The sequence below is a fragment of the Mytilus trossulus genome, chromosome 3 (genome assembly GCF_036588685.1).
Source record: "Mytilus trossulus isolate FHL-02 chromosome 3, PNRI_Mtr1.1.1.hap1, whole genome shotgun sequence".
Classification (NCBI taxonomy): domain Eukaryota; kingdom Metazoa; phylum Mollusca; class Bivalvia; order Mytilida; family Mytilidae; genus Mytilus; species Mytilus trossulus.
This window is the reverse complement of record NC_086375.1, coordinates 25,082,212-25,108,687: the sequence shown is the minus strand read 5'-3', so window position 1 is coordinate 25,108,687 and position 26,476 is coordinate 25,082,212. Positions and strand designations below refer to the sequence as shown.

General features: G+C 32.1%; 1 protein-coding gene across 4 annotated transcripts in view; it reads left to right on the top strand.

Annotated features, from left to right (window-relative positions):
• LOC134710903 (fibrinogen-like protein 1) overlaps positions 1–26,476 on the top strand; it is a 132,348-nt gene that overhangs the window by 66,337 nt on the left and 39,535 nt on the right. Inside the window, exons 1-8 of one of the 4 annotated variants that reach the window (XM_063571315.1) lie at positions 15,401–15,529; positions 16,175–16,249; positions 16,397–16,468; positions 17,250–17,309; positions 17,806–17,834; positions 19,076–19,172; positions 19,393–19,557; positions 22,271–22,564. In XM_063571315.1, coding sequence (XP_063427385.1) covers positions 15,424–15,529; positions 16,175–16,249; positions 16,397–16,468; positions 17,250–17,309; positions 17,806–17,834; positions 19,076–19,172; positions 19,393–19,557; positions 22,271–22,524 — 858 coding nt within the window. In that variant the 5' untranslated portion in view covers positions 15,401–15,423 and the 3' untranslated portion in view covers positions 22,525–22,564. Of the gene's footprint in view, positions 1–15,400; positions 15,530–16,174; positions 16,250–16,396; positions 16,469–17,249; positions 17,310–17,805; positions 17,835–19,075; positions 19,173–19,392; positions 19,558–22,270; positions 22,565–26,476 lie in introns of those variants that run through there. The other 3 variants (XM_063571317.1, XM_063571316.1, XM_063571314.1) reach the window with 3 other exon arrangements.

Genomic DNA, 26,476 nt, shown 5'->3' with positions numbered 1-26,476 from the left:
TTCTATTAGACGCCATCCTGTTCCTAGATATTAATTCATTACTCCTTGCCAGTCTAATTGTAACCCTCAATTCTGATTTGGTGTACCAAATCCCATGCTAACATTTGACTGCGCGGTAAATTTCAGTGGTACAGCTTGGTACTGGTACAATTCTGGTGAAGGATGTTGTAGTATTTCAAAGAATAAATCGACGCAAAAAAATACAGCAAAAATTCTTACTGTTGGTAAATTCTGATTGTAGATACATTCTTATTGTCAATAAATTCTTATTGTGAATACATTCTTATTATGGATAAATTTTCATTGTGGGTACATTATTATTGTGGATAAATTCTAATTGTGAATACATTATTGTTGTGAATACATTCTTATTGTAGATAAATTCAATTTATCATAGTATCTTATATATCGGTATGGTCAATCTGAAAATATACAGATATTTGTTACCGAAGCTTTGCTAACAAGCACAGATTGCACTACTCTCAGTTTTTGGTTTGGTTTGTGTTGCCGTCAAAATTTAGTTTTCTATGTTTTTTTGTCTGTTTGTCTTTTTCTTTTTTAGTCATGGCGTTGTCATCTTACTTTTAACTTTGAATGTCCCTTTGGTATCTTTCGCCTCTCTTTTGTAAGCAGTATATTGGATAGACTTGTCTGACCTTTAGTTCGAATCTATACTATTAAACGAGAAGACCTCATTTTTGGTGTCGCTTCTCTTCTTTCCACAATAAAGTAATCATTATGCATCTGTGTCCTATGGGTAAAGTGCATAATCGCATTTGTCATGCATTCATATGATTATTCAGATTGAGTTATTTTGGGTGAAAAACGAGAAAAAAGACGTCCGGAAATGTTTCCGTTATTGGGCGAAATTTTAAGTCAGATCAGACTTCCGGTTTGCGTTTTTTTCTGTATACTTTGAACATACATTAATACTACGAATACAGTGTATTTTCTGTCTCATATTCGTCATTGGACGAAATTTAAGTCAGATTAGACCTCCGGTTTGCGTTTTTTTTTTACTTTGAAACAAATACATATACTACGAATATATTTTTTCTGTCTGATATCATTTTCAAGTTTACTATCCACGGCAGTCACAGGGTTTTTTAATAGAGACGGTCTGAATAATATATCAATGACCGCTGTAGATCAATTATTAAACTGAGAACTGACTTTAAAAAGAAAATACACTTTCGGGACGTCTGCAACGGGTGTTTTTAAGATCGAAATTTCAGGATTGACCATTTCGAGATCCGGGATTTCTTTTTTCGAATTTCGGGATGTCGCCTGAGATATTCAATTTGTATAATAAATTCAGAACCTCGGGATTTCATGTTTTTAAACCCGGGATATTGGAACAGGACGGCCGAAGAGGGCCCCGCTCCGATCATGCTTCAGTGATTCCCTATATAAGCAACCAATTATTTTCAAGAAAAGGGGGGCGGGCCCCCTAAATCCGCCTCTGCCCCGATCCCCCTTTTATATATGATGAATGTTCATAATATACAGATAAGCGCTAAAATTATTCATGTGTCATTAAAAATAATAGAGAACCAACAAAAAAAGGATTTTTATGTGGAAAAAGGAGGAGCCTGGATAGAAAAACAATTATCCTGTCCCAAATTACCTATGACTTTTGATACCTTTTCTGAAATTCTCAAGTCACTAAAAGTTTTACAAAAAATAAAGAAGATGTGGTATGAATGCCAATGAGACAGCTCTCCACAGGAGACCAAAATGACACCGACATTAACATTTAAAGGTCACCTTACGGCCTTCAACAATAAGCAAAAGCCGATACTGCATAGTCTGATATAAAAGGCCTCGAAATTACAATATAAAACAATTCACATGAGAAAACTAACAGCCTTATTTATGTACAAAAAAAGAAAGAAAAACAAATATCACTGAACCACTGAATTACAGGCTCCTGACTGGAATGTTCATAATACATGTACACAAAATGTATGTTCATAATGAAATTAATAGAAAACAAAAAAATGGGTATTTTGGAAATAAAGGAGGAGGGTTTTCCTGTCCACAAGTACCTATGACTTTTGATACTTTTCCTGACATTCTCAAGTCATCGAATCTTTTACAAAATGCTTCCTACAACCCTTTACATCCTTTCAAATACGCTCTGAATGCCCGCGATTTCGCGGGTGTGTTCTAGTAGGTATATTGATATTTTATCGTATGTTTTTATATGTTGTGATGTTATGCTATTGTTTTAGAAAAAGGGAGAAGGTTTGGGCCCATTAAAACGTTTAATCCCGCTGCAAATGTTTGCACCTGTCCTAAGTCAGGAATCTGATGTACAGTAGTTGTCGTTTGTTTATGTAATATATACGTGTTTCTCGTTTCTCGTTTTGTTTATATAGATTAGACCGTTGGTTTTCCCGTTTGAATGGTTTTACACTAGTAATTTTGGGGCCCTTTATAGCTTGTTGTTCGGTGTGAGCCAAGGCTCCGTGTTGAAGGCCGTACTTTAACCTATAATGGTTTAATTTTTAAATTGTTATTTGGATGGAGAGTTGTCTCATTGGCACTCACACCACATCTTCCTATATCTATATAGTAGGTATAAAAGCAAAAGGGACAAGCACGCGTGTTGGGCCTGTATAATTTTAGGATATTCTGTAAGTTAAAAAAAAAAGTAAAATCACAAAATACTGAACTCCGAGGAAAATTCAAAACGGGAAGTCCCTAATCAAATACCAAATCAAAAGATAAAACACATCATACGAATGGACAACAACTGTCACATTTCTAACTTGGTTCGGACATTTTTTTATGTAGGAAATGGTTAATTGAACCTGGTTTAATAGCAAGCTAAACCTCTTACTTGTATGACAGTCGCATCAAACTCAAACAAGAAAACCAGCGGTCTAATCTATACATATATACATATTGAAAAGTTTTTAAATTTTGTCCACGCTGTGCACAAAATAAGAGAAAATAAAGCTGAAAATGCACCAAATATTTATATTCAATATGAATATTTACATTTTGTCTATAACTATATCAAAATGATTGTAATGTTCTTTATAATATACTCCATGGTATCCTACCGGTTTCACTGTTGAAGAGATCTTCAAGGATATGGTTGCTGGCGACCCTTTATAATATCCTCCATGGTATCCTACCGGTTTCACTGTTTAACTGTTTAATATTATATATCAATAAAAACGAGAAACGAGAAACAAACTAATGAACATCTGATTCCTAGCTTATCTTAGCAAATCTTAGTTAACTTTCATACATACGATCTTTTTTAACATCTTAGGTAAAAAGCACCGAAATGACTAATGTTAAATATTTGAAACGAAAACATTAATGTCTTAGCCTGATTTATGAGCAAAAACAAATAGAATGAAATTCATAACAGTGTGGTCAACAGTAAAACGTTTATTAGTAATTGTACTGAAAAATTTACCTATAACTTGTTTGTCGTTGGCGATGATTGTATGCTCACTCGGTCTATCGGAGGCCTTCAAGTGGGGATTTAAATAATCACTTGTTACACATTTTGATACATAAAATGAAACTTTCTTTTCACAAATCATTTAAGGAATTTGTTTTAAATAATTGTTATACCATCACTTACAACAGTTTTACTTTACAGAATATTAATATCAAGAGCTGATATCAATAAATAATAAAAAAAAAAAAAAAAAAAAAAAAAAAAAAAAGTTTATTCATGGTAAAAAAACAAAAAAAAATTAAGTTAATGGGGACCCGCGTTATTTCAGAAAATATATTATTGATTAAGAGAACAAAAACTTCTACGTTGCGATCATTTAAGAGTGGCCTACTATTTATTCAATGCTAACCATGTGGGCTTTGTTTTTTTTATATACCATAAATCGATTCGTTCATTCAAATATTTGTCAGTTTGCCTTGGCTCTTCAAGTCCAACACGCAACTTCTCACGAAATTGGTATTTTTCTTACAAAAATTGCATCCATGTGATGTATTCTTTTCATGGAGAATGAATGTTGCACCTTATTTTATTTGTTGTCGTTTTTTTTTGTGTGTATCATAGACGTATAAGACAACCTGTCTCTTCTTTATTCAAATTTAAAAACATACGAGATGGCAATTATGACACAAAATAACTGAATCAAACTTACGCATTTTTAAAATCAATAAATCTTGTATTCTTGTTGAAAGCTGCACTGTGTAGTTTATACTCTTTTTTTAATGCCACACAAATCCAAGACAGACAAAAAATAATGGTAGGTTCAAGAAATAATTGATGCAAACTATACTTTGTTGTAGTTTTAACATGGGTAGGCATTATATTCGTGATTATTTTTGCCAGAGCGATATCGAAAAACTATTATAAAAAATGTACTAGTTCAGCGAAAATGTACGTAATACTTATCTCCTAAACAAATAAATAAACAAAAATTAATTAACATACAACACTACCAAAGGCCAGAGACTCCTTACTTGTATGATTTTGTAAAAAAATGCATCTTTTTAAAATAGTCGAAAACAAAATTGTCTGTCCAATGGAAAAGTCGAAGCCCCAAAAAGATGAACGGTGCATTATAGAAACATAGAAGCTGGTTGCAAAAGTTGACGACAAGATCTATTATAACTTGAGTATGGCCTAATACTATTAACCTGATATAAATATATTTATAGCAATTCCCTTGATACGAAAGATCTACATGTTGCCTTGGGCTTTTTTTTTTTTTTTGCTCTTTGGTTGGGTTTTTGTCTCAATGACAATTCAATTCTCATTCTTATCATAGATATAACTGCATGTTAAAATAAGAATATGTAGTGTGATAGACAATCAGACAAATTCTTTCCAGGGACCAACATGCGTTAGCAAGCTATAGGTCCCCGTATGGCCTTCGACCATTAGCAAAATACAGATCTTTTTAGAATGAAAGCTCCAAGAGGTCTTGGCATGAACAAAACAAACACAAAAGATGAGCGAGAAAGAAAAAAAATAGGGATACCGCATGAAAATTGCAAAATGGTCCGCAACATTACTTTAGTCAACTCACTTAGTTGAAATTAAAGACCTGGCGAATATTAGCCTTTTGCAATGGAATAATCACTCACAAAAAGACGTTAAATCCATCAACAAAATAAAAAAATCAATAGACGACCGACAACTCACAGAATATCATGTATGTGTTAGGACCATACGCATATATCATGACCATACGGGTATACTCATATGGTCCAACATACACGTACGGTCCGACCGTACGCGTATGACGGGTATGGTCATGCGCGTATGGTCCAAATACTCATAAGGTCCGGAACATATTTTATTTGCGATCACAAAATGCACGAAGACGTCCATTTCTATGTAAATTGGGTCGATTTTAATATAAATAAGATGAATGCGTTTCTGTTGCCAAGTGTTTTTCACAAGTATTGTAGCAGTATAGCAGAACAGTTCAAGTTTCCTATATACACCAAATGATACATTTTGCCAATACAATAACGTAAATGCATGCAAATTTCACAAGGTTTAATCCAAATAGCTTTCTTACTATCCAATAACTTTCAAGTACGAAAAAGACAGGGCAGAAGTATATTTCGTCTTTATGTTTCGTATTTGCACAACTTTTGAAAGTAGATTATGCATTCGTTCTAAAATAAAATTAGACCAGATAAAAGTTAAAAGATTACATAACTCGACAATCGCAATTGTTAAATCGCTTTGACATCCGAAAAAAGATAATCAATCAATACATGCATTGCAACTTTTAAAGCCAGTAAGTCATTCTTTTTTTTGAAAGAACATGGCTTTGCGATATCATATTTTGAAAATTGATTGTCGAAACATAACAAAAACACAAGTAAATTAAAGGACGTTTAATTAATCAATATAAATCAAAACATAAATTCCTGATTAGTATTTCGAATTATTTTATATAGGCGTTGAGAACCTTTGGTGTCCCCACGGTTTAAATGTCTATATTAAGGACGTCGTGAGCAATGGGCGTTATAGACGAACGTTCACCTAATCTGTCCCAATCAATGGAATATTAAAGTGCGCCAATAAATGTCCACAGCCACATTGTTATGAATTCGATTCTATGTAGCACAGCAACAAACGGCAACCACTGAATAACAGACTCTTGACTTTGGACAGAGGTTCGTGCATTCAGTTGAGAGAGAAACAAGTCAATGAATAGTGTTTAACACCACTTTCAACACTGTTGTGCTATTTCGTGGCAGACAAATTTTATTGATAGAGGACGCCACATCGCCTTTCTCAATCAATAAAAACTTACCGCCACGACCAGTGATAACCACCTACATTTAGTATGAAAACTTAATCCTTGTCAAATAAGATACAATAGTTGGACTACTTTGACATCTAGGCCACCGAGGCTCTCGCCAAGGAAATTAGAACACTGTTACTCTATGTGCAGTAACACACAAACGGTTTTTTTCTACATGTTTAAATAAACATTTCATAAAAAAGTAATGTATTTTATTCTTATTTGACGGAAATGAGTAAAGTGAAAAAAATGAATGTAATTGCAAATAAGGATCATCTCGTTTCTGTAAACATGCAACATTGTTACACGTACACGATACAAAATACTTTTTTAATTCTGTTATATGTTACGTTCTGGTAAACATCACGCAAAATGTGATACAGTCAAAGATTTCACAAGAAGTAAAATTAAATGAGATGCATTTACTAGTTTTAATAAGTTATCAAAGGTACCAGGATTATAATTTAATACGCCAGACGGGCGTTTCGTCTATATAAGACTCATCAGTGACGCTCAGATCAAAACAGTTATAAAGCCAAACAATAACAGAGTCGAAGAGCATTGGAACCAAAATTTCAACAAAGTTGTGCCGAATGCGGCTAAGGTAATTTACATGTATGTCTGGGATAAGAAAATCCTTAGTTTTTCAGGCACGTTGTACCACAACTGATGATCTTTTGTGCAAGGGTAATGCACAATGTAATGCTCGTTAAAATATTACCCAAAATGCAACCCTAAAAAACCCAGATATCAAAAAGGGAACAAATAACATAACATAAAAGTGTTGGCATACTATAATTTTGATACAGCGTATCAATTGAATTTCAGATTACTTACCAATATCTATATTTGATCTATATCTATACAGTTGCTATTTAAAAAAAAATAACTTTGAAATTTTAAAATATTTTTATATAATCATATTTTTCTTTAAAAAAAACAACTTTAATTAGTGTGTAAAAAGTCTTAGCCCCTAGGATAGTTATGGTAACGATAGCCTGGTATCCTGGCTCACTGCTCGACAGAGAAGGTTTAGGCAGAATTCCAGGCAATGGTATTGTAATAACTCAACTTTTAGCGAAGACAAATACTGAGTTTGCATTTATTTGGCTGTGTGGGATGTATTGTAAATACACAGCCACATCGAACAGTTTTACATAGTTTCTGTGTAAAAGGAGTAGTTTCGATAAGGCCCTAAAACTACGATTTCAAATGAGGATGTATGTACTAATATTGCAATGAATTTTAGCTAATACAATGACTAGATAGAAAATATGCCTTTTGTTGAACGTAAGAGGAATCATGAATCGACCTGTATTCCGTTGTGTTGTAAGCTGTATATTGAATGAAGCTTGGTCGACAAGATATTTAAGATTTATCATATCATAGTATGGTTGCATATGTCTGGAAAGAATGTTCTGTCTTCACTGCACAATTGTAGGCCTTTTTTAATGAGAGGCGATGGTAATTTACTTTCCACTTGCAATATACCCACCAAGAGAATAAATCTGAGGCAAAATGAAGCAACAGTAGTTTTCCTTCCACTTTGAATATACCCAACAAATGGAATAAATCGTAGGCATTATAAGGCAACACAAGTTTATCCTCCACTTGGAATATACTAACCAAGAGGAATAAATCTGAGGCATAATGAATCGACAGTAGTTCGTCAGTTACTTGAAAAATACCAATCAAGGGGAATAAACCGTGAGACAATCAGCGGCGACAATAGTTTATCTTTCACTTGGAATATACCCACCAAGAGGAATAAACATGAGGCAATAAGAAGCGACAGTAGTTCACTTTTCACTTTGAATATACCCACCCAGAGAAATAAATCTGAGCCAATTAGAGGCGACAATAGTTTATCTTCCACTTGGAATATACCAACCAAGAGGAAGAAACATGAGGCAACAAGAAGCGACAGTAGTTTACTTTCCACTTTGAATATGCCCACCAAGAGGAATAAATCTGAGCCAATTTGAGGAGACAGTATTTTATCTTTCACTTAGAATATACCAACCAAGAGGAATAAACCTGAGTCGATAAGAGGCTACATTCGTCAATCTCTCACTAAGAAGATATCCACCAAAAGAAAGGCAATATCAGGCGAAATTACTTTACTTTCCGCTTAGAAGATACCCATCAAGTGGCAATAAAAGGCAACAGCAGTTTACTTTTGGCTTTAAATAAACACATTTAGAGGTGTAATCTGGTCCAATAAGAGGCAACATTAGTGTATCTTCCACTTGGAATATAAAAACTAAAAGTTATAAACCTAATGCAATAAGAGGCGACAGTAGTTTGCCTTTGGATTGGAATATACCCACCAAGAGAAATAAATCTTAGTCAATAATTGTCACGTATAATGAAAGTATGAGACCAACACGGAGTAGTAAAAGTCAAGGACCTGAAAATATGTCTTTGTACAAGTATATAATATCCAATCTCAATTTGCCTCCTGTGTCAATTTTGGCAAAGTACTTAGTATGTCTTACATGTATGTAACGTTCATGAGAAACACTTCTATATCATAGCAATAACACTTACTCAAATGATGCGACTGTCAGACAAGTGAGAGGCTTATATAGATATAAAACCAGTTTTAATCCACCATTTTCTACATAAGAAAATACATGTAATAAGTCAGGAATATGACAGTTGGTATCCATTCGTTTGATATGTTTGAGCTTTTGAATTTGCTATAAATTTAGTTAGGGACTTTTCGTTTTGAATTTTCATCGGTGTTAAGTATTTAAGTATTTTTGTGATTTTACTTTTTAACATAAATTTTAAGTAATTAGATTTAGAAAAAAAACAATTTTCAGAGGATCTCGTTATAGACATGTAGTATAAGCAAACTTACAAAATAATTAACTAAATAGATAGCTAGTTACGTCATGTTTTTTTTGTAGCTTTTGATGGTTGAGGTTTTTCTAACAAAACAAAAAAACAGAAATCAAGAAGTTATGTTTAGTCTATCCATAAAATTCAATATGCTAAGGGGACAAATGCATTAACAAATTGTACATAATGCCATGGGTCCTGTGGTTGAATTGTACATGCTGACTTTTGTTTTATTTTCAACAAAATTAATTGGCCATTCAATCGCCCAGCAGTATAGAAAACACATATGTATTATTAACAAGAGTCAATATACGACTTCACATTTTCTAAAAGAGTTATAAGAAGGTAAGAGTAGTCTTTCTTCTTTTAAAAAGCTTGAATTAAAACTCAAACTGGGCTAATATGAGACTTGTTACCGATTGCAATATTCAGTGTGTTAACTAGCTAGTAACTGGAACGTGATTCCTCGGACCAGGATAGGCTAATACTATTCATTCTTCCGAGTTATTTTTTGTTTTGTAGATGCAATATCCCAAAGAAATTACATTATGGATGAAACTGTGCCGCTTAAACTATGATGTTTCTAAAAAGTAAAATCACAAAAATACTGAACTCAGAGGAAAATCAATTTGGAAAGTCCATAATCACATGGCAAAATCAAAAAACAAAACGCATCAAAAACGAATGGACATACAAAGTTTCTAAGAGGTTTAAACTCAATCAGACATGCTTCAATTCTCCATTCACTCACTTTGGGTCTTCCTCTGAATTCAACTTGGCCGCTATCCATTTGTATGTATACTTTTAAAATTCCCAAAATTAAATTAGAATAGGTTCTAGAATATCAAGTTCATGTACACTACTATTTTTTTCAAAGGACAAAACATAGGGCTTCGCAGGCATATCTTCAGTATTTGTATGCCTCTAGTTTCTAAGAGGTTTAAACTCAATCAGACATGCTTCAATTCTCCATTCACTCACTTTGGGTCTTCCTCTGAATTCAACTTGGCCGCTATCCATTTGTATGTATACTTTTAAAATTCCCAAGTTTTGTCTCTATGAGTTGAAAAATAGAGATCATAATTGGGAACCTGTAGGTAAGCAAAAGAAAACATAATGTATATGATTATCAAATATCTCCCCTAAAAGAGGCGTGGTTTGTGAAACAGCTGTACATGTATTTAAAAATTGTGTAATCTATACGCCCTGTACTTTACATTACGTATTATAAATGTAGGGTCTTTTGACTATATTGAATATGTCGTACATGTAAATGTCAGTGTATACACAGCGTTCTGAAAATTTCAACATGTGAATCATTTTGGGGAAAGATGTGTATTCAAAACATTATTTTAGCCTAAAAAACAAATATACTTGGAAAAAAATTAGTTTACAAATAGATATAAGTCCTTAAGTGAGACTTGACCTTAGTTAATGAAAATTAATTATGGCAGTTTAACTCCAAAGGGAAAAGTGTCCTTGCTTACAACAGATATAATTGGAAATTTTAGCCAAATATGATTCTTGTTGCAACAACTTATATCCTGTGTTATAACAACAAGGATACGGAAAAGTAGATTGATATGTGATGAGAAGTTTTTAAGAGCTCATGGAAAGACGTAAGAAAAGAAAGCTCGAACTACTGAATACAAGATTTATTATGTTAGGCATATGAACTGGCAACACATGTCCGTATGGACATCATCTCTAAAAATTTGCTTAAATATCGATATTCAGATCTGTTCGTGGTGCTATTTTCATGTAACTTCAACGTTCATTTTTTATATAACACCAATGACATTTAACAAGGCCTTAGAAATAAGCTATAATGGATAAGAATTTAAAACAGATTGGAACAAAACAGTAGTGACAATGACAATATCAAATTGCTGGTTTTAATTGATCTGAAAGCTATCTTCATAGTGCTTGACTTAAGATCTTCATAACGGAATATAAAAAGACAGCAGCCCAAGAACATGAAAAATTATGTTAAAATATTGCAGGACCAGTAAACCATGTACCACAAAAATACAACAAATATGGAAATGGAGATTGGATGGAAAACAAAAAAAGGGAAACCTGCATGAAAAAATACCATCAGTAAAGCAGAACATAGTCACTTATTATCTGAAGCACTTCCCCTTATGACGAGGATTAGCACAGTGAAGTTATGTTCCGGAAATTAACAACATATTCGGGAAAACGAAACATAAACACAACTTTTGGCGACCGATGAGAGAAAGCAGTTCAAGATTTCATCGACCAACAGGAACATTAGGGAGATTGGATCAACCCGAACCTCATTTTACGCAACATACACAAATTAAATATACATAATTACTTCAGTAGATATATAGATGTTTGACAAACACTAATTTGATCATTAAAAAGCTTAATATTTCCTTAACTATAGAACGTGATTAAAACATTTAGTTGATTTAACAGAGTTATCTCCCTGTAGTGTTATGTATCACCTTAAAGCCAAAAATTGTTATTGTTATAGTTATTTTGATAATACATAGTTAGAATTTGGATTTTTTTTAGTTGTAATTTGTCAAGATCTGCATATCAAAGACTCGGCCAACTATTGTCGCAATGAGACGTCCAAGGTTGCACTTTTTGCTATTCTACATTGTCCTTTAATAAATTATTTATACTATTTAATCACAATAACCATAAATGAAGCTTATCATAAAAATTAGAGAAGCTTCTTAAAATCGTAAAAAGGAAAGTTGTTAACGAGAGAAAAACACTGAATAAAAGCTATGGAGAAGTAAGACACTAAGAAAAACAAAAAAAAATAAAAATCCCTAGGATTTAAGGCAACATTTGCACTAAAATAGCGAAAATAATATATACAATTTGTATTAAAGGTTTTATGTAATAAGCATGATGCCAAAGATAGGCGAGAGATATCATAGGGATTCAAACTCATAAGTCGAAAATAAAATGTAGACATCATGGCTAAAAGAATAAAAGACTATCATACAAACAATGGTACACAGAACTAGAGACTTAGCACTAGGAACCCCATCAAAAACTCCGGGTTATCTCAGGCAAATTATCGCGAATTCTTATTTTATGACACAATAGTCATCCGCTCCGAATGTTGAATTACCTAGTATATCAAAGAATATTGCAGATATTACTTCTTTGCGAAAAAGTCATTTCAACAAACACGAAACATTACATTTTGATAATCAATCGGAATAGTCGATGGCAAAAAGTACGTAAAACAATAATTGGTATGTGTTTATTAAAAATACTGAGGGGAATAGATTTTAAGTCATCTTTTATATGCATAGTTCCATATATTTAACTTGCATGACCGTACATGAATTTCATTAACCAATGTTGTATGTGTTGATTTACTCCCCTTCAGATTTAGAGTTTTTAGAAAAAGTTATGAAATCAAACTTATTCACGATAGGTCAATACTAACAATAAATTTAATTAACTTGGAAAAACTAAACTGCATGTATACCTAGATCGGTACTTGTTGCTATTTGTCGTTATGTTAGTTGTACTTCGTGCATCATGTTGATCTGATCATGAACCCCTTTTCTTACTGAATTTTTCAGTTTGTTCTTATGATATGCTGTTACACCACTTTACCAGGCTAGGATAGTAAAGGGTCGGGGCTCACATACATGTTTAATCCAAACCACATTTTCCCATGTCTGGAGTTCAGTGGCGGTTGGTTGCCGTCTTTCATGTTTGTTTTCGTTGACTGTTTTGTAGTAAATCGAAACGTTCGTGTATTTTCTTATGAATTGTTTCTCATTTTTTCATGTCGAGATCTGGTTACACAGTTTGGGGTTTGCTCGTGATTAAAGGTTATACAGTGGCCTATATTTGCTTAAATCTCTATCAGTTTGATTATGATACTAATACAGAGAAATTTTTAAATAAGTCTGATACTTGATTTGTTAGTTGAACTACAACTCCAATAATTATGAGAGGTTTTCATTTAAAATATTGAGTGTGTTTGATGAAGACCCCCCCCCCCCCCCCCCTCTCGAGCTCTATGGACGAATTTATAAAGATGTATCCTCGTTTGAAATAGGGCATTTATAATTTGAGTGGAACCTCGTTACTAAATCAGAACTATTCCTTTCACCATAATGTATGGTGACGTATTTCGTAAGTTGTAACGGAATAACTTTTCAGTTCTGCAGACAGTTGCAGTAATTTGCACTGAATTCTCTGGGCTTTTTTAATTGATCGTTATCGATATAATGAAAAAGTAAACATTACCATTTCAAATCGCCCTTTAAGTTATCTGTATTTTGACAGAAATAAAGGCAACCATAGTATGTCGGTGTTCAAAAGTCATCAAAACACATCATCTATAAGAGGAAAACAAAAGAACAACAAGAAGACTGAATTGCATCAAAACCAAAAGCCAACATACATAAACACGAACTATTTGATGACAAATGTCATATTCTTGACTTGATACAAATTTTTACGTATATTGTATTATATTGACATGCAGAATAATAAAATAGAAAAAGAGATGGTATAGCCACCAAAACAAAATAATTATATGTATTTCGTAGAATGAAAGGCGACATATACCAAAACGAATGTCATAGAGAAAAATGGAAGCTATGAACTAAGGTTGAAAATGCATACAAAGAATAAAAGAATTTTTATATCATATTTTTTCACATTGACTTACAGAAATCAACACTGATTTACAGGAATAAAAACTAAAAAAAAGTCTTACCTGAAATATATTTTATAAAGATTAAATATTTGATAGAAATTTACAAAAGTGTGATCAATATTTCTGAAACATGATATAGACAGCTGTTATATTTCATATGATAACAATATCATGTAATTTCTGTTTTGCCAAAATACCTCATCAAATAATCGTCTCTTTTTATTTTTTCATTACAAGGAAATCATCTGAAAATTTCAAGTTCAAAATTCTTCGAATTGGATGTGAAATTGTCATGTTTTAATTATAGATTTTTTTTTTAAATTTTATGTAATAAAACATAAAACTTGTATCTTAAAGATTGTAAGGCCGTAGAAATCAAATGTATTTTTTCTCATTTGTTCGTCAATTCGTTCGTTCGCTCACTATGTATTAATAACAAAATTCTGTTTTGTGAAATTAGGACCATTTTTTTTACAACATTACATCTAATCAAGTCCCTTTCAAATTTAAATTTTATTTAAAGCAATCGTACTAACAGTCATATAAGTTAAATCGCTAAACAAAATAAGGCAATTTGTCACATATAACTCAAAAGAATGCCTCTCTTAATCCTAATGACTATTTTAAAAAACGTAAGGTATAATTTGATTGTTTACAAATGAAGGTTTTTTTTAGGTTTTCCGAAAAAAAATATTTTCAAACGTAACTTCTTACGAATTACAAGTAAAATTTTATTTTTCATGATTTTTCAAATTAATTTACGGGTATTCAAATTAACAAACATAGACTAATGTTTATGCTTGGTGATAAACCATTTTGTTTCTACAATTACAAATAAAGTTTTGTCAGTTTCAAATCATAAACAATAAGACATCCTCCGTTTTCCTTTTGACTCTTAGCAGATTAGTCGTCCAGAGTAATGGGAAGTGATACGACTGTTATATAAGTAAGCGGTTTAACTTTTACTTAAAAATCAGGTTTCATTCATCTTTTTCTACATAGGGAAATACCTGTACAAAGTCGTTTTTCCATTCGTTTGAAATATTTGAGCTTTGTTTTTTGTCATTTGGTAAGGAATTTTCCGTTTTTGTTTTCCTTGAAGATCGTTTTTTTTGTAATTTACTTTTCAGGTAATTTTTTATAGGTTTCTGACATCCCTTGTATGCATTCACCCTTCCTTGTTAAATTTTACATGCACATTTGTTTACTTAAAAACATTACCAAATCTACATTGACATATGCACAATCTGGTTTACGGACGAGTATAAAATGCAGCTTTGTGATTACTAAGTCTCTTTAAATGTTATCAAATGATCTTTATTTCTATATATACTAAGGTTATATCTAGATTCCACTTTTTTATGTTGTCTACTGCTAAATGTTCTTACATATTTTGATTTCTTTTATTGAATAACATTTTAATATCTATGTTCATATTGCAATTGCAAGTTCGATATCGTCAGTTTATTTATTTCTAAATGTTTTACCAATCGCAATAACAATCATATATATACGCCTTAATTATAGTAAAAACACATTAAAATGAAAATAATACCAAAATCAAATCACGCTTTTTTTCTCTTTATATTCTATACGCTGTATGGCACATTTGGCATTTCATGCATTTTCTGCAAAACATCCACGATGAATACTTATGTTTATTTATTGTTTATCTGTACGTTTGTAACCAAAGTTATTTGGTGTGACACAGAAGCAAAGATGAAAATCTTGGGAAGTCTTACTGCCACTGGTATGTATAGATTATTTTGCTTGGTAGTGTCTTTCTTTTGAAGTCATTTGAAAATTAATGTTAATTTATCATTGGCCCTAGCATTAAAGTTTTAAGATTTAAAAAAATGTAAAAGCCAAAAATTTCATATTACTTGACCATAGATTGTATATTATTTTTTTTTTATCTTATTTATAAAATAAACTTTCCAGTAAAAAAAACACATAACACTATCGTTTCGGTTTATGGTGAAGATTGGTTCCTATAAAAATCTGTAAACACACTGCATTGGTTGCACTTGTCATAAATCAAGAACCAGATGTTCCGTGGCTGTCGTTTGTTGATGTGGTTCATAAGTGTTTCTCGTTTCTCGTTTTTTATATAGATTAGACCGTTGATTTTCCCGTTGGAATTGTATTACACTGGTCATTTCGGGGCCTTTATAGCTTCTGTTCGTTGTAAGTCATTGCTCCGTGGTGAAGAGCGTACTTAGATCTATAAAAGTTTACTTTTACAAATAGTGATTTGAATGGTGAGTTGTCTCATTGGCACTCTTCCACATCTTTTTATATATCTAGTAAACAACTAATGAAAAGTAATGTTTAAATTATAGACTTAAATATTACCCTGCACATTTTGTTGATATGACTATTTTTTTTTATTCAGGTACAATGAAAAACTTTGCAAAGGACACCAGCAAAACAGTTAAACTTGCCACCGAGATTAAGAATATGCTGAACGGTTTGTATTTTGCATTATTACTAAGAATTGTTTCATAAAAATGAATATGTGTTCACCCCCTAAATTTGTGTTCTATGTACTACATAAAATTGAGAAGATATTGGATAATGTTTGCACCTTTTTAAAAATTGATGCTTTGTTTTACAGGAATGTGTACGTATAGCAAATATCAAAACAGTTACGAGAAGATTCATAAAAAGGTTCAGAATATCTCTACAGGTACTTTATATATTTAAAAAAAACGATGTCAGTAGTGCATATGCTGCAATATATGTTTATTTTGATAAATCACGTGACAGATGAAAGTGCTAGATTTTAAACATTTCTAAGTGTTTATTTTGTGTTAATTCTATTTCATATATATTATATACAACTACATGTATGTCATATATGAAATACCCTCTGGATTCATAGTTTAAGGATTATTAAAACATTTTAAGTTTTAAAATATTTAAAGTAAGTTCGAAGGAACAGATGCATATTTGAGACTTAGTATGTAGGTCATTATACCAACAACTGATAGCTGATGCATTTGGTTTAATTTCAAGTCTGTGTCAAGTTATTATTTACCAAATACCAATACAATGTTACATACAGTCATTTTGTGCGAGTTTGACATCTTAAAGAGTCAGACAATATCAACCAAAAAGGTTGCTCTGTATTTCATTTGATGTACTTGAACTTGGTTTAGTCTTGTGTCAAAGTGTGTTTTCCAGATACTAAGTAGATTCTATCACATGACTAGATGTGCAAAGGAATCTTGTTAGGATTTTGCAGGTCAAATCTTAGATTAAACCACAGCAAAAATACATCACTTCACATAATGATATAAAAACACAAGTGTACACACATTATTCAACTAATTTCGAATAAAATAATTAAAAAAAAACTTTTTAACTTTTTTAATTACAAGTGTTTATATTTTTTTGTAAATATCAAACATTGTAAGGGGTTGTATGTTGTTCTTTTTTTACTCAGGAAGTATTCATTTGATTTGTAGACATGGAGGTGATCAAAGAAAAACTTGACAAAATACAGAACTTAGTCAGTAACATTCAATGTGAGTAAAGCGTTCACACAGTTTGCCAATATATTTGGTAACTTTAGCTACTCTTTGTTTAAAAAACAGAATATTTCTTTATAAATAGAATTTCTTCACAGTTCACAAAATTAAATAGATACCAAAATGAAGCTAACTATATTGAAATGGCAACAGAAACAAAACTAAATTTATGAGATTTTTATTACAATTATTTGAATTATTTATATAAAAATAAAACGCCAATTTCAATAATATCGTCTAGAAAGCTACAATATTTTGAAATCTCCTAATAATACCTTCAAGCTATTTGTTAAAATCACAAAAAAAACTGAACTCCGAGGAAAATTCAAAACTGAAAGGGATTGAACGTGGTTTTTTAGCGCTAAACCTCTCACTTATGACAGTCGCATCAAAGTCCATTATATTTACAACGATGTGTAAACTCAACAGACATAATAGGTAAGTTAACTGTTAAAGAGAAGACCATTTCAGAAATTTTCTATGTTTTATATAGGCAATCCAGATGAGATAGGAGGATGGACTGTAAGTATAAACTAAAATGTAGTACTAAGTAGTGGTAGTGGTGGCTGTATTATTTTGTAATTGTTTACTTACGTTCCTTGTTGTGAGAATCAGAATGTTTTATGCTATTATATTAATATGTTTTTTAATTATCATAAGAATTGCGTTGTACGAGTAATGAAATAGGGAATTATACCATAAATTTGAAAAGCGGAAATTTTTAACTGTGTGATACGGAATTTTATGTGTACTAAACAATGAAGTCAAATTACTTTATACACCCTTAATAATAAAAAAAAACGTTAAGTTTATTATTATACGGATTATGCATTTATTCAGAAAGGAGTTCTGTTCAATATTTGATAGTATTAGTGATGACAAAAAAATAAGTCAAGCAGTGATGTTCGAATTAACAAACCAGTCATGGGAAGAATTTGAATGTATGATTTGACCACCAATTCAGAATAACTCAAAGAAACTGACAGCTATCATCAGGCTTTTTTCTCTTAATTAATGATGTTTGTTTGTCATATTTTGGAATTTCTGTCAGATTTGCGGAATCTTCTGGGGTTTTTTTTATACGTCTTTTACATGTATAACAATCAGCCATCTGTTAAAGTCTGATAGGATTATAATTTGTTTAAATAGTTCTTGAGAACTTAAACTTGTCAATGATAAAGCTATGAAAAGTCATGACAGAATATTTCCAAGCCAAACTTTGTATGGCTTATATCTCGAAAGCAAGCACATTGACCTACATATATTTGTTTGCTCTTTTGATTCCTTTATTAACCCCCTATCAATATAAACTAGTGTTTTGAAAAGCTTATTATTTTGAAACTGAGACGCGATCTCCCTTAAATGAAGAGATAAGACGCCATTAGTTGTACACCAAAAGTATTCCAACAAGTGGGTTTTTTTTTTATCGATTATTGAATGTTTGTCTGTGTTGGTATCAGAGCTCCTGATATACTTTGAGAGTACTTTCCTCAGTCCAAGTCTATATTTTTTTATATTACAATTACTTGTTCTGTATTTTGTTGTCTAAATATATACTAGAAATGAGGAGTTTTTATACGTGGTAAATTAAGTGCAGATGTATCTATAAAAAAATGCTTTAAGTACGAAATTATATTCAAATGTATAAGTTACATTAAAGATTCATTATAATATCTACAATTTAAGAAGTGTTGACAACAGAAAAAAATGATCGGATTTGTTCATATGGGTAATAACGCTTTTCTTTTGTTGTTTTATGTTAGGTTATTCAAAAGCGGTATGAGGGTAGTGTTGAATTCAACAGAAATTGGAAGGATTATGAAAATGGATTTGGAGACAAACGTGGAGAGTTCTGGTTAGGTAAGACAGATAAAATTGTATATACATTTCAAAGTAGGTTTATAATTTGTTCGTAATATAACGTTTTCACAGTAAATGTAAACTATGGCTAAAAGACTCTATGTTTACCCTCTGTATAGCAAACATCTTTTTTCCATTACATTACTTTGTGAATAAAACATACCTTTAGTTAACATGTAGTGTATTGTTGTAGTCCTTAATATACACACATAAATTTCAGGCAATAAGAATATAGCACAACTAACATCTGAAAAAAATCATGAACTTAGGATAGATGTGGAGGACTGGGATGGAAACAAGCATTTTGCAGTTTATAGAAGCTTTTCAGTAGGCGACGCATCTACAAAATATCAACTCACAATCGGCAAATACTCAGGAAACGCCGGTAAATATTAGAACTTATTTTGTGGTGTTAAAGATGGAGTGCTCTGTCTTCTTTTGCAAGAAAACATTGCATATATTGGCATTTGAAATAGTTATCAGAGGGTACCAGGATTGACGTGCGTTTCGTCTACATAAGACTCATCAGTGACGCTCATTTCAAAATATTTATTAAGCCAAACAAGTAAAATATTCACATTTACATTACTGTTTATGGATGATAATTCACCAGAAGAATCTGCTATTTTGTAATTCCTACTTAATGGACAAGAACCATCAACATATTTTAGCTCACCTGACACAAAGGGCCAAGTGAGCTTTTCTCATCACTTGGTGTCCGTCGTCCGTCGTCGTTAACTTTTGCAAAAATCTTCTCCTCTGACACTACTGGGCCAAAATAAATTAAACCAAACTTGACCACAATCATCATCGGGGTATCTAGTTTCAAAAAAGTTTGTGGTTACCCGGCCAACCAACCAAGATGGCCACAATGGCTAAAAATGGAACATAGGGGTAAAAATGGAGATTTTGGCTAATATCTCTGAAACCAAATCATTTCGAGCAAATTTGACATAAGGGTAAATAAGTTTATCAGGTCAATATTTATCTGCCCTAAAATTTTCAGATGAATCGGAGAACACGTTGTAGGGTTGCTGCCTTTAAATTGGTAATTTTAAGGAAATTTTGCCATTTTTTGTTATTATCTTGAATATCATTATATATAGATTGAGGTAAATTGTAATCAGAAATGATGTTCAGCAAAGTAAGATCTACAAATAAGTCAACATAACCAAAATGATCAGTTAACCCCGTAAGGAGTTATTGTCAACATAGTCAATTCTTGATAATTTTTTGTAAATGTTTGTTATCCTCTACAAAAATCTTCTCCTCTAAAACTATTTAAAAAAATCGAACCAAACTTGTCCACCATCATCATTAGGGTATCTAATTTGAAAAATGTGTCCGATGACCCCGCCCGTGAACTAAGATGGCCGACATGGCTAAAAATAGTATACAAGGTAATGTGCAAGTTTTGGCTCATATCTCTAAAACCAAAGCATTTAGAGAATATCTGATGCGGATAAATTGTACATTAGGTTAAGATCTATCTGCCCTGAATATTTTTAGACCAATCGGACAACTTGTTGTTGGGTTGCTGCCCCTGAATTGGTAATTTAAGAACATTTTGCAGCTTTTGGTTTTTATCTTTAATATTATTATAGACAGAGGTAAATTAAAATCAGATCTACACATAAGTTAACATAACCAAAGTGGTCAATTGACCACTAAAGGAGTTATTGCCCCTTATAGTCAATTTCTAACAAATTTTTTTTTAGCAAGATTTTTCAGTAAAGTACAAACACATCACCAACACCAAAACACAATTTTGTCATGAATCCGTCTTTGTACATTATTTAATATGCACATAGACCAAGGTGAACGACTCATGCTCTTTAGAGCCTCTATTTTTTTTTAATTTTTATAAGATTTTGTCATACAGATAGTCATGTGCATACACACTTAGAGTTTTAAGCTTAAAAGCTATATTTGTTCGTTAGGTTTATGATCATTGCATCAAATAAAAATGCGAAAGAGTTCCGCGGAACCCAGTGTCTCGCCTACTTTTGATGTCAACTGCAGGTTAAACGTATATGAGAAAGACAATTAATAAAAATATTCCTCTCAATACTATCTTTTGATTGTAAGAAGCTTCTGTCCAAGTTTGGTAAAAATCAAGGATACTTCATGAATCTTTTATGTTTTAAAAACTTAAACTGCAGACTGTATGTTATGTTAATCATTTATAAGTAAAATACGGATAAACAGGTGCAAAATTTTAACAAAATTTACTTCTATATACTAACTTTTGGTCATAAACAAGCTTTTGTCCTAGTTTGGAACAAATCCAGGATAGTTTAAGAAAGTTATTAAAATTTTAAAAACTTTTACAACAGAGTGAATGTCATGTTTCCTTGCAGAAAACTAAGTTCATTTATGGATTTTTTTTTACAAAATTAACTTCTGGATACTATCTTGTGATCATTAACAAGCTTCTGTCAAAGTTTGGTAGAAAATCCAGAATAGCTTAAAAAAGTTATTAAAATAAAATAGAAAGCTTTGTTCTGTCAACCTTTAAACAAACGGAGAACTGAGGTCGGTCCTTTTAATTATAAGATTACATGAATACTTCAATCTGAAGTTGCCTCGAATAAAGAAAGAAAGCCATTAAGGCCGTGTTCATTGATAAACAACTGAGAGGCGAAATATAGCAATGGAATTTTCTAATCCATAAAACAAAAACATAATGACTATCAAAAATAATGACCAAAAGAACAAACAACGTTTTCCAAAACCCAGAACAAAACATATATAATTCAAGACTGAGCAAAACGACGAAATATATGGACTGTATATATCTAGCTGTAAAATAACATGTCGTGGTTAATATTGCATATATTGAAATCTCGTATCATTCAAATCCGTCTGTGTTCACTTTATTTTCTTACTCATGATGATCCTGCATTCGTTGACATAACACCGTCTTATATATAGACAAAGAGTATTCTTATGATAACATTACACAAGTTGATATTATACTTACTTCTTCGTAGATTTGTATAGATTATGAAGAACTTATTTGGAAGAAAGTGCTCGATCGTTGTTGGGGATGATACTTAAAAAGGCCGTGAAGTTTCATTCTTTCTTTTCTTTTACAGGTGACGGAATGAGCCAATTTAATGGGATGAAGTTCTCAACATATGATCAAGATAACGACAAATATGGTTACAACTGTGCTGATCATGTCTACTTCAAAGGTGGATGGTGGTTCAATAACTGTTGGAATTCAAATAATGCCGCCATTCTAAATGGACATTACACCCATAGAAATAATACTTCTCAGGGTATTATTTATAAATTGCTTAAAAAAACCTCTCTGAAAAAATCCACCATGAAGATTCGGAGGTTGTAATTGCGAGTATTACTATCAATAAATGCAAGCAAATGATATATATTCTTAGTGTTCATTTTTTCTTTATATAATTTAATTGAATACGTGTGAAATGATTATATTGATGAAACTTTAATTTTATAAAAGAGGAGCGAAAGATACAGTCAAACTCATAAATCGACAATAAACTGACAATGCCATGACTAAAAAAAGAAAAAGTCGGACAAAAAATATTGTAGACAACATACAACATAAAAAAAACAAAGACCAAGCAACACGAACGCCACCAAAAATTGGGGGTGATCTCAAGGGAACAGGATAGAAATTACGACGCAAGGAACATAATTTTATATAGTACATCCGAAGAGCTTTTTTGAATCATACACTTTGTGTTACCGATTTTTTTCAGCTTATGTTTGCTTGCAATATCCTTTCCAAAATGACCGCTTCCCCTGTCAGTAAGTTGGGAAAGGAAAAAATCTTATTGTTTCAGTCTTGTTGTTTCCTATTCACATTGGATACTTACTTTGGTACTTTACTTGTTGTTGTTTTCTTTTTCTTTTTCTTATTTACAAGCTTTCTACTGTATCTTCGTATGAAGAATACAATGAAGCCAGTATTACTCTTAAACTCAACTTTCAGTTATATGATTCATATTCCGTCATACAAAAAAATGAGCGACTTTAGTTTGAACGGCACCTATCGTATTGAAATGGGTTGATATCTTTAAAAAAAATGATAACTCGGAAGTACATTTCTAAACATTCTGAAGGAACAAAAATAAAGATACATTGATTGTTGTGTTACAAGTATTTGTATACTTTCCTACGTACGGTAGTTAATATAAAAACAGGGAGATGTTGCATGAGAGACAATTATCCACCAGACTCCAATGACTGGGATATAAATAGGTATAAGAAGATGTGGTATAAGTGCCAATGAGATCAATCTCCATCCAAGTCCCAATTTTAAAAATAACCGTTATAGATCAAAGTACAGGACCCTACATGGAGCCTTGGCTCACATCGAACATCAAGATATAAAAGGCCTTAAAAAAACAAGTGTGAAAGCATTCAAAAAAGAAAACCAACGGTAAAATCTATGTAAAATATAAGAAACGAAAAACTTGTATATGAGCGTTCAGCCTAGCAAATGGTTGAATATCAAATAAACTACTTAAGGGGGTAGACCTTGGTTCAGGGAGACAACTCTTTAAGTCAGTTATACGTTTGTAAAAGTAAAGTTTCATCAATGTATTTTAAGCATTTACCTGAAACTGATTTGAAATAATCTATGTAACCTTGAAGCTTAGAATATATTAATGAAAATGGTTGACACAAACGTACTGATGATTTTAAAAGTTATTTCCTCAACCGAGGTCTACCTCCTTAACTCAGTTTGATTCAGGAAGTAGGTTAAAAACACGAAAGCATCTAACATTGAGTCAAACAACACATAGTACCGATCTATGGGTACTCGCAGTTGTAAAAGGTAGTCCGAGATAAATAAATCTAATGAATCGATCATATTTCTCAGACAAAATCAAAGTGTCAAAAATAAGAATTCAAAACTTTTTCTTTCATTTCATTGCATGGGTCAATCGGTTCAAGGTTCTGCGCTTTACCAACATATATTTAATGATGATAGATTGGTCGGCCAGGAAAAAACATTACAAGTATATTCGAACGAGAAAATGTTAGTGTGATATTAATATGGATGCACTTTGTTTTAAACCGAGAGGGATTTCAACGAAACATTTAAGGAATAACAGTACTATAGTTGGAGAGTTGCAACTGTAGATGTGACGGACGCAAATGTAGTTTTACTGGCAACGCGTAGCAATACACGGTGGCAACTCTTCAACTACTGTACCTTTATTCCGATTCTAATGCATAACAAAAAGAAAAAATACGATAAAACTTGAAAAAATGTCTCAATTTGACAACTAGAAAAAAATCCGCAAAACTTCATGAATGATTTTGGCACAAAGACTTCATGGCTAAACGTGACGTTATACAAATGAAAATTTTTAAAACTGGAGGTTATTACGTTACCTGTACGCTTCAAATTCGGATAAAATTACATTAAAACGGCGAATTCGAGGGAGGTGTTTTTTTAATTTTTTGAGTATATAGTAGTAATCGAACATTTTTGTATTCAATCAATTCAAAATGGCAAGTCCCTCCTTAGTTACGCCTAGTCAACTGTTGATTTGACGGCAACTTTTAGCCAATGAAAAAAAAATGTTACATCCAAATTGCATTAGAATCAAACATAATTCTGATCAGTGTTTGATCACAATCTTAAACACCTATCCTGTCTATCTAGAACAATTAAAAACGGTAAAAACAGATTTGTCATATCTAAATTATCTGCCTAACTGTCGATAGATATGTTTTACAAGTGTCAAAAATCTATGGTAGCTACAAGATACCTGACTGTTATACTTAGCATAACGCTGTAGATCCATTCAGCGTTCTGGCTTTTCCAGGGCGAATTTATTTTAAAAATTGATTTAGAAGATGAACATCAATATAACAGACAAAATCTAAGTTACTGAAATCTAAAATGAGTGAGACCAGTGCATCTACAGGAGAAGCAATTCTGGCATAATCGCCATGCATATTCACACGCCATCAAAATGTCACAATCGGTAACAACTGTTTTCGTATCACATGTGGAGCAGAATCTGTTTACCCTAATGGACCAATTGAGGCCAGACCCAGTTGCTCAGTTTTTTGTTTTCTATGCTCTGGCTGGTGTACTTTTGTTTTTCTGTTGGCTTTTTAATTTTTTAGCCATGGCTTTTTTTTATCAACTTATGAGATTGAATGTCCATATTTTACGCCTATTTTTTGAAGATATAAAAATGCGAAAACCTTCTGTTCGTGAGTTGAGACAAAGCAAACAAATTCATTATGGTAATCGCTCACACCTCAATTAGAGCAGTTTTTAAGTAAGGAGCACATTTTCTGTTTATGAGAGTCTGACAAGTATGAACATGCACGCGCACAACTTATTAAATTATATATACAGTAGCCATACGATGGAACAGAGAGCATAATGCTGCTTAGAAATGGGAATGTGACAACTAGAAAGGTGACATCAATACGTCTGTCATATATTCGGGTGTGAAGTCGTCAGTATTAAAATATTGAGGAAATTTTAGTAGATATCAAGCAATCCTTCTAGTTTCGGCAGTATCCCTTATCTCCAAGTTCATTGGGTATATATACGATGCATGCCGCCACTGAACTCTGTGGTGCTATATATATCCGAGAATGAACCTAAGGAACTTTTTAAGATTCTTGTCTGTCCGTTATTGAAAAGGACGGTAATGTATGAATACTACATAACATGACCAAATAGTAGGGCTTCTACTCACAGAGGCAAATGTTTTAAAACTTTGTTTATGCAAGAGTGACGAAAGATACCAAAGGGACAGTCAAACTCATAAATCTAAAACAAACTGACAACGCAATGGCTAAAAACTCTTTCGTTATCGTGAACATTTAGTATGTCGAAGTATCGAAATGGTTGATCTCGAGCATTATTTCAGTACAAGTGTTCAGTGATTGGATAATGGTGCCATTGTTTAAGGTATCGAAAAAATCCAAATCCTATAACAATACATCTTTGAATCATTAGAAAATAAGGCATGCTTCTCACTCATGCATAGCTCCGATTCTTTTTTTAGATGTGCCTAAATTTTTATCCCGTTCTATTTTATCAGTTCTACGTGTTTAAATTCATTGAAATCAAGCATCAATGAAAAGAAAAAGTTGTCGACATGTGTATATGCTGTCGTAGATGCTGTACTGTTTGATATTAAGAAGTTAAATGAATTTCAAGATAGAAACACAATTTAAGCCATACCTCATTTAATACTCAATGTAGTTCGATAAACTAATTTCGATTTGAAAAAAACTATCTAACAATCTAAAATCTAATCCCACTCGGTTTACTGTATATA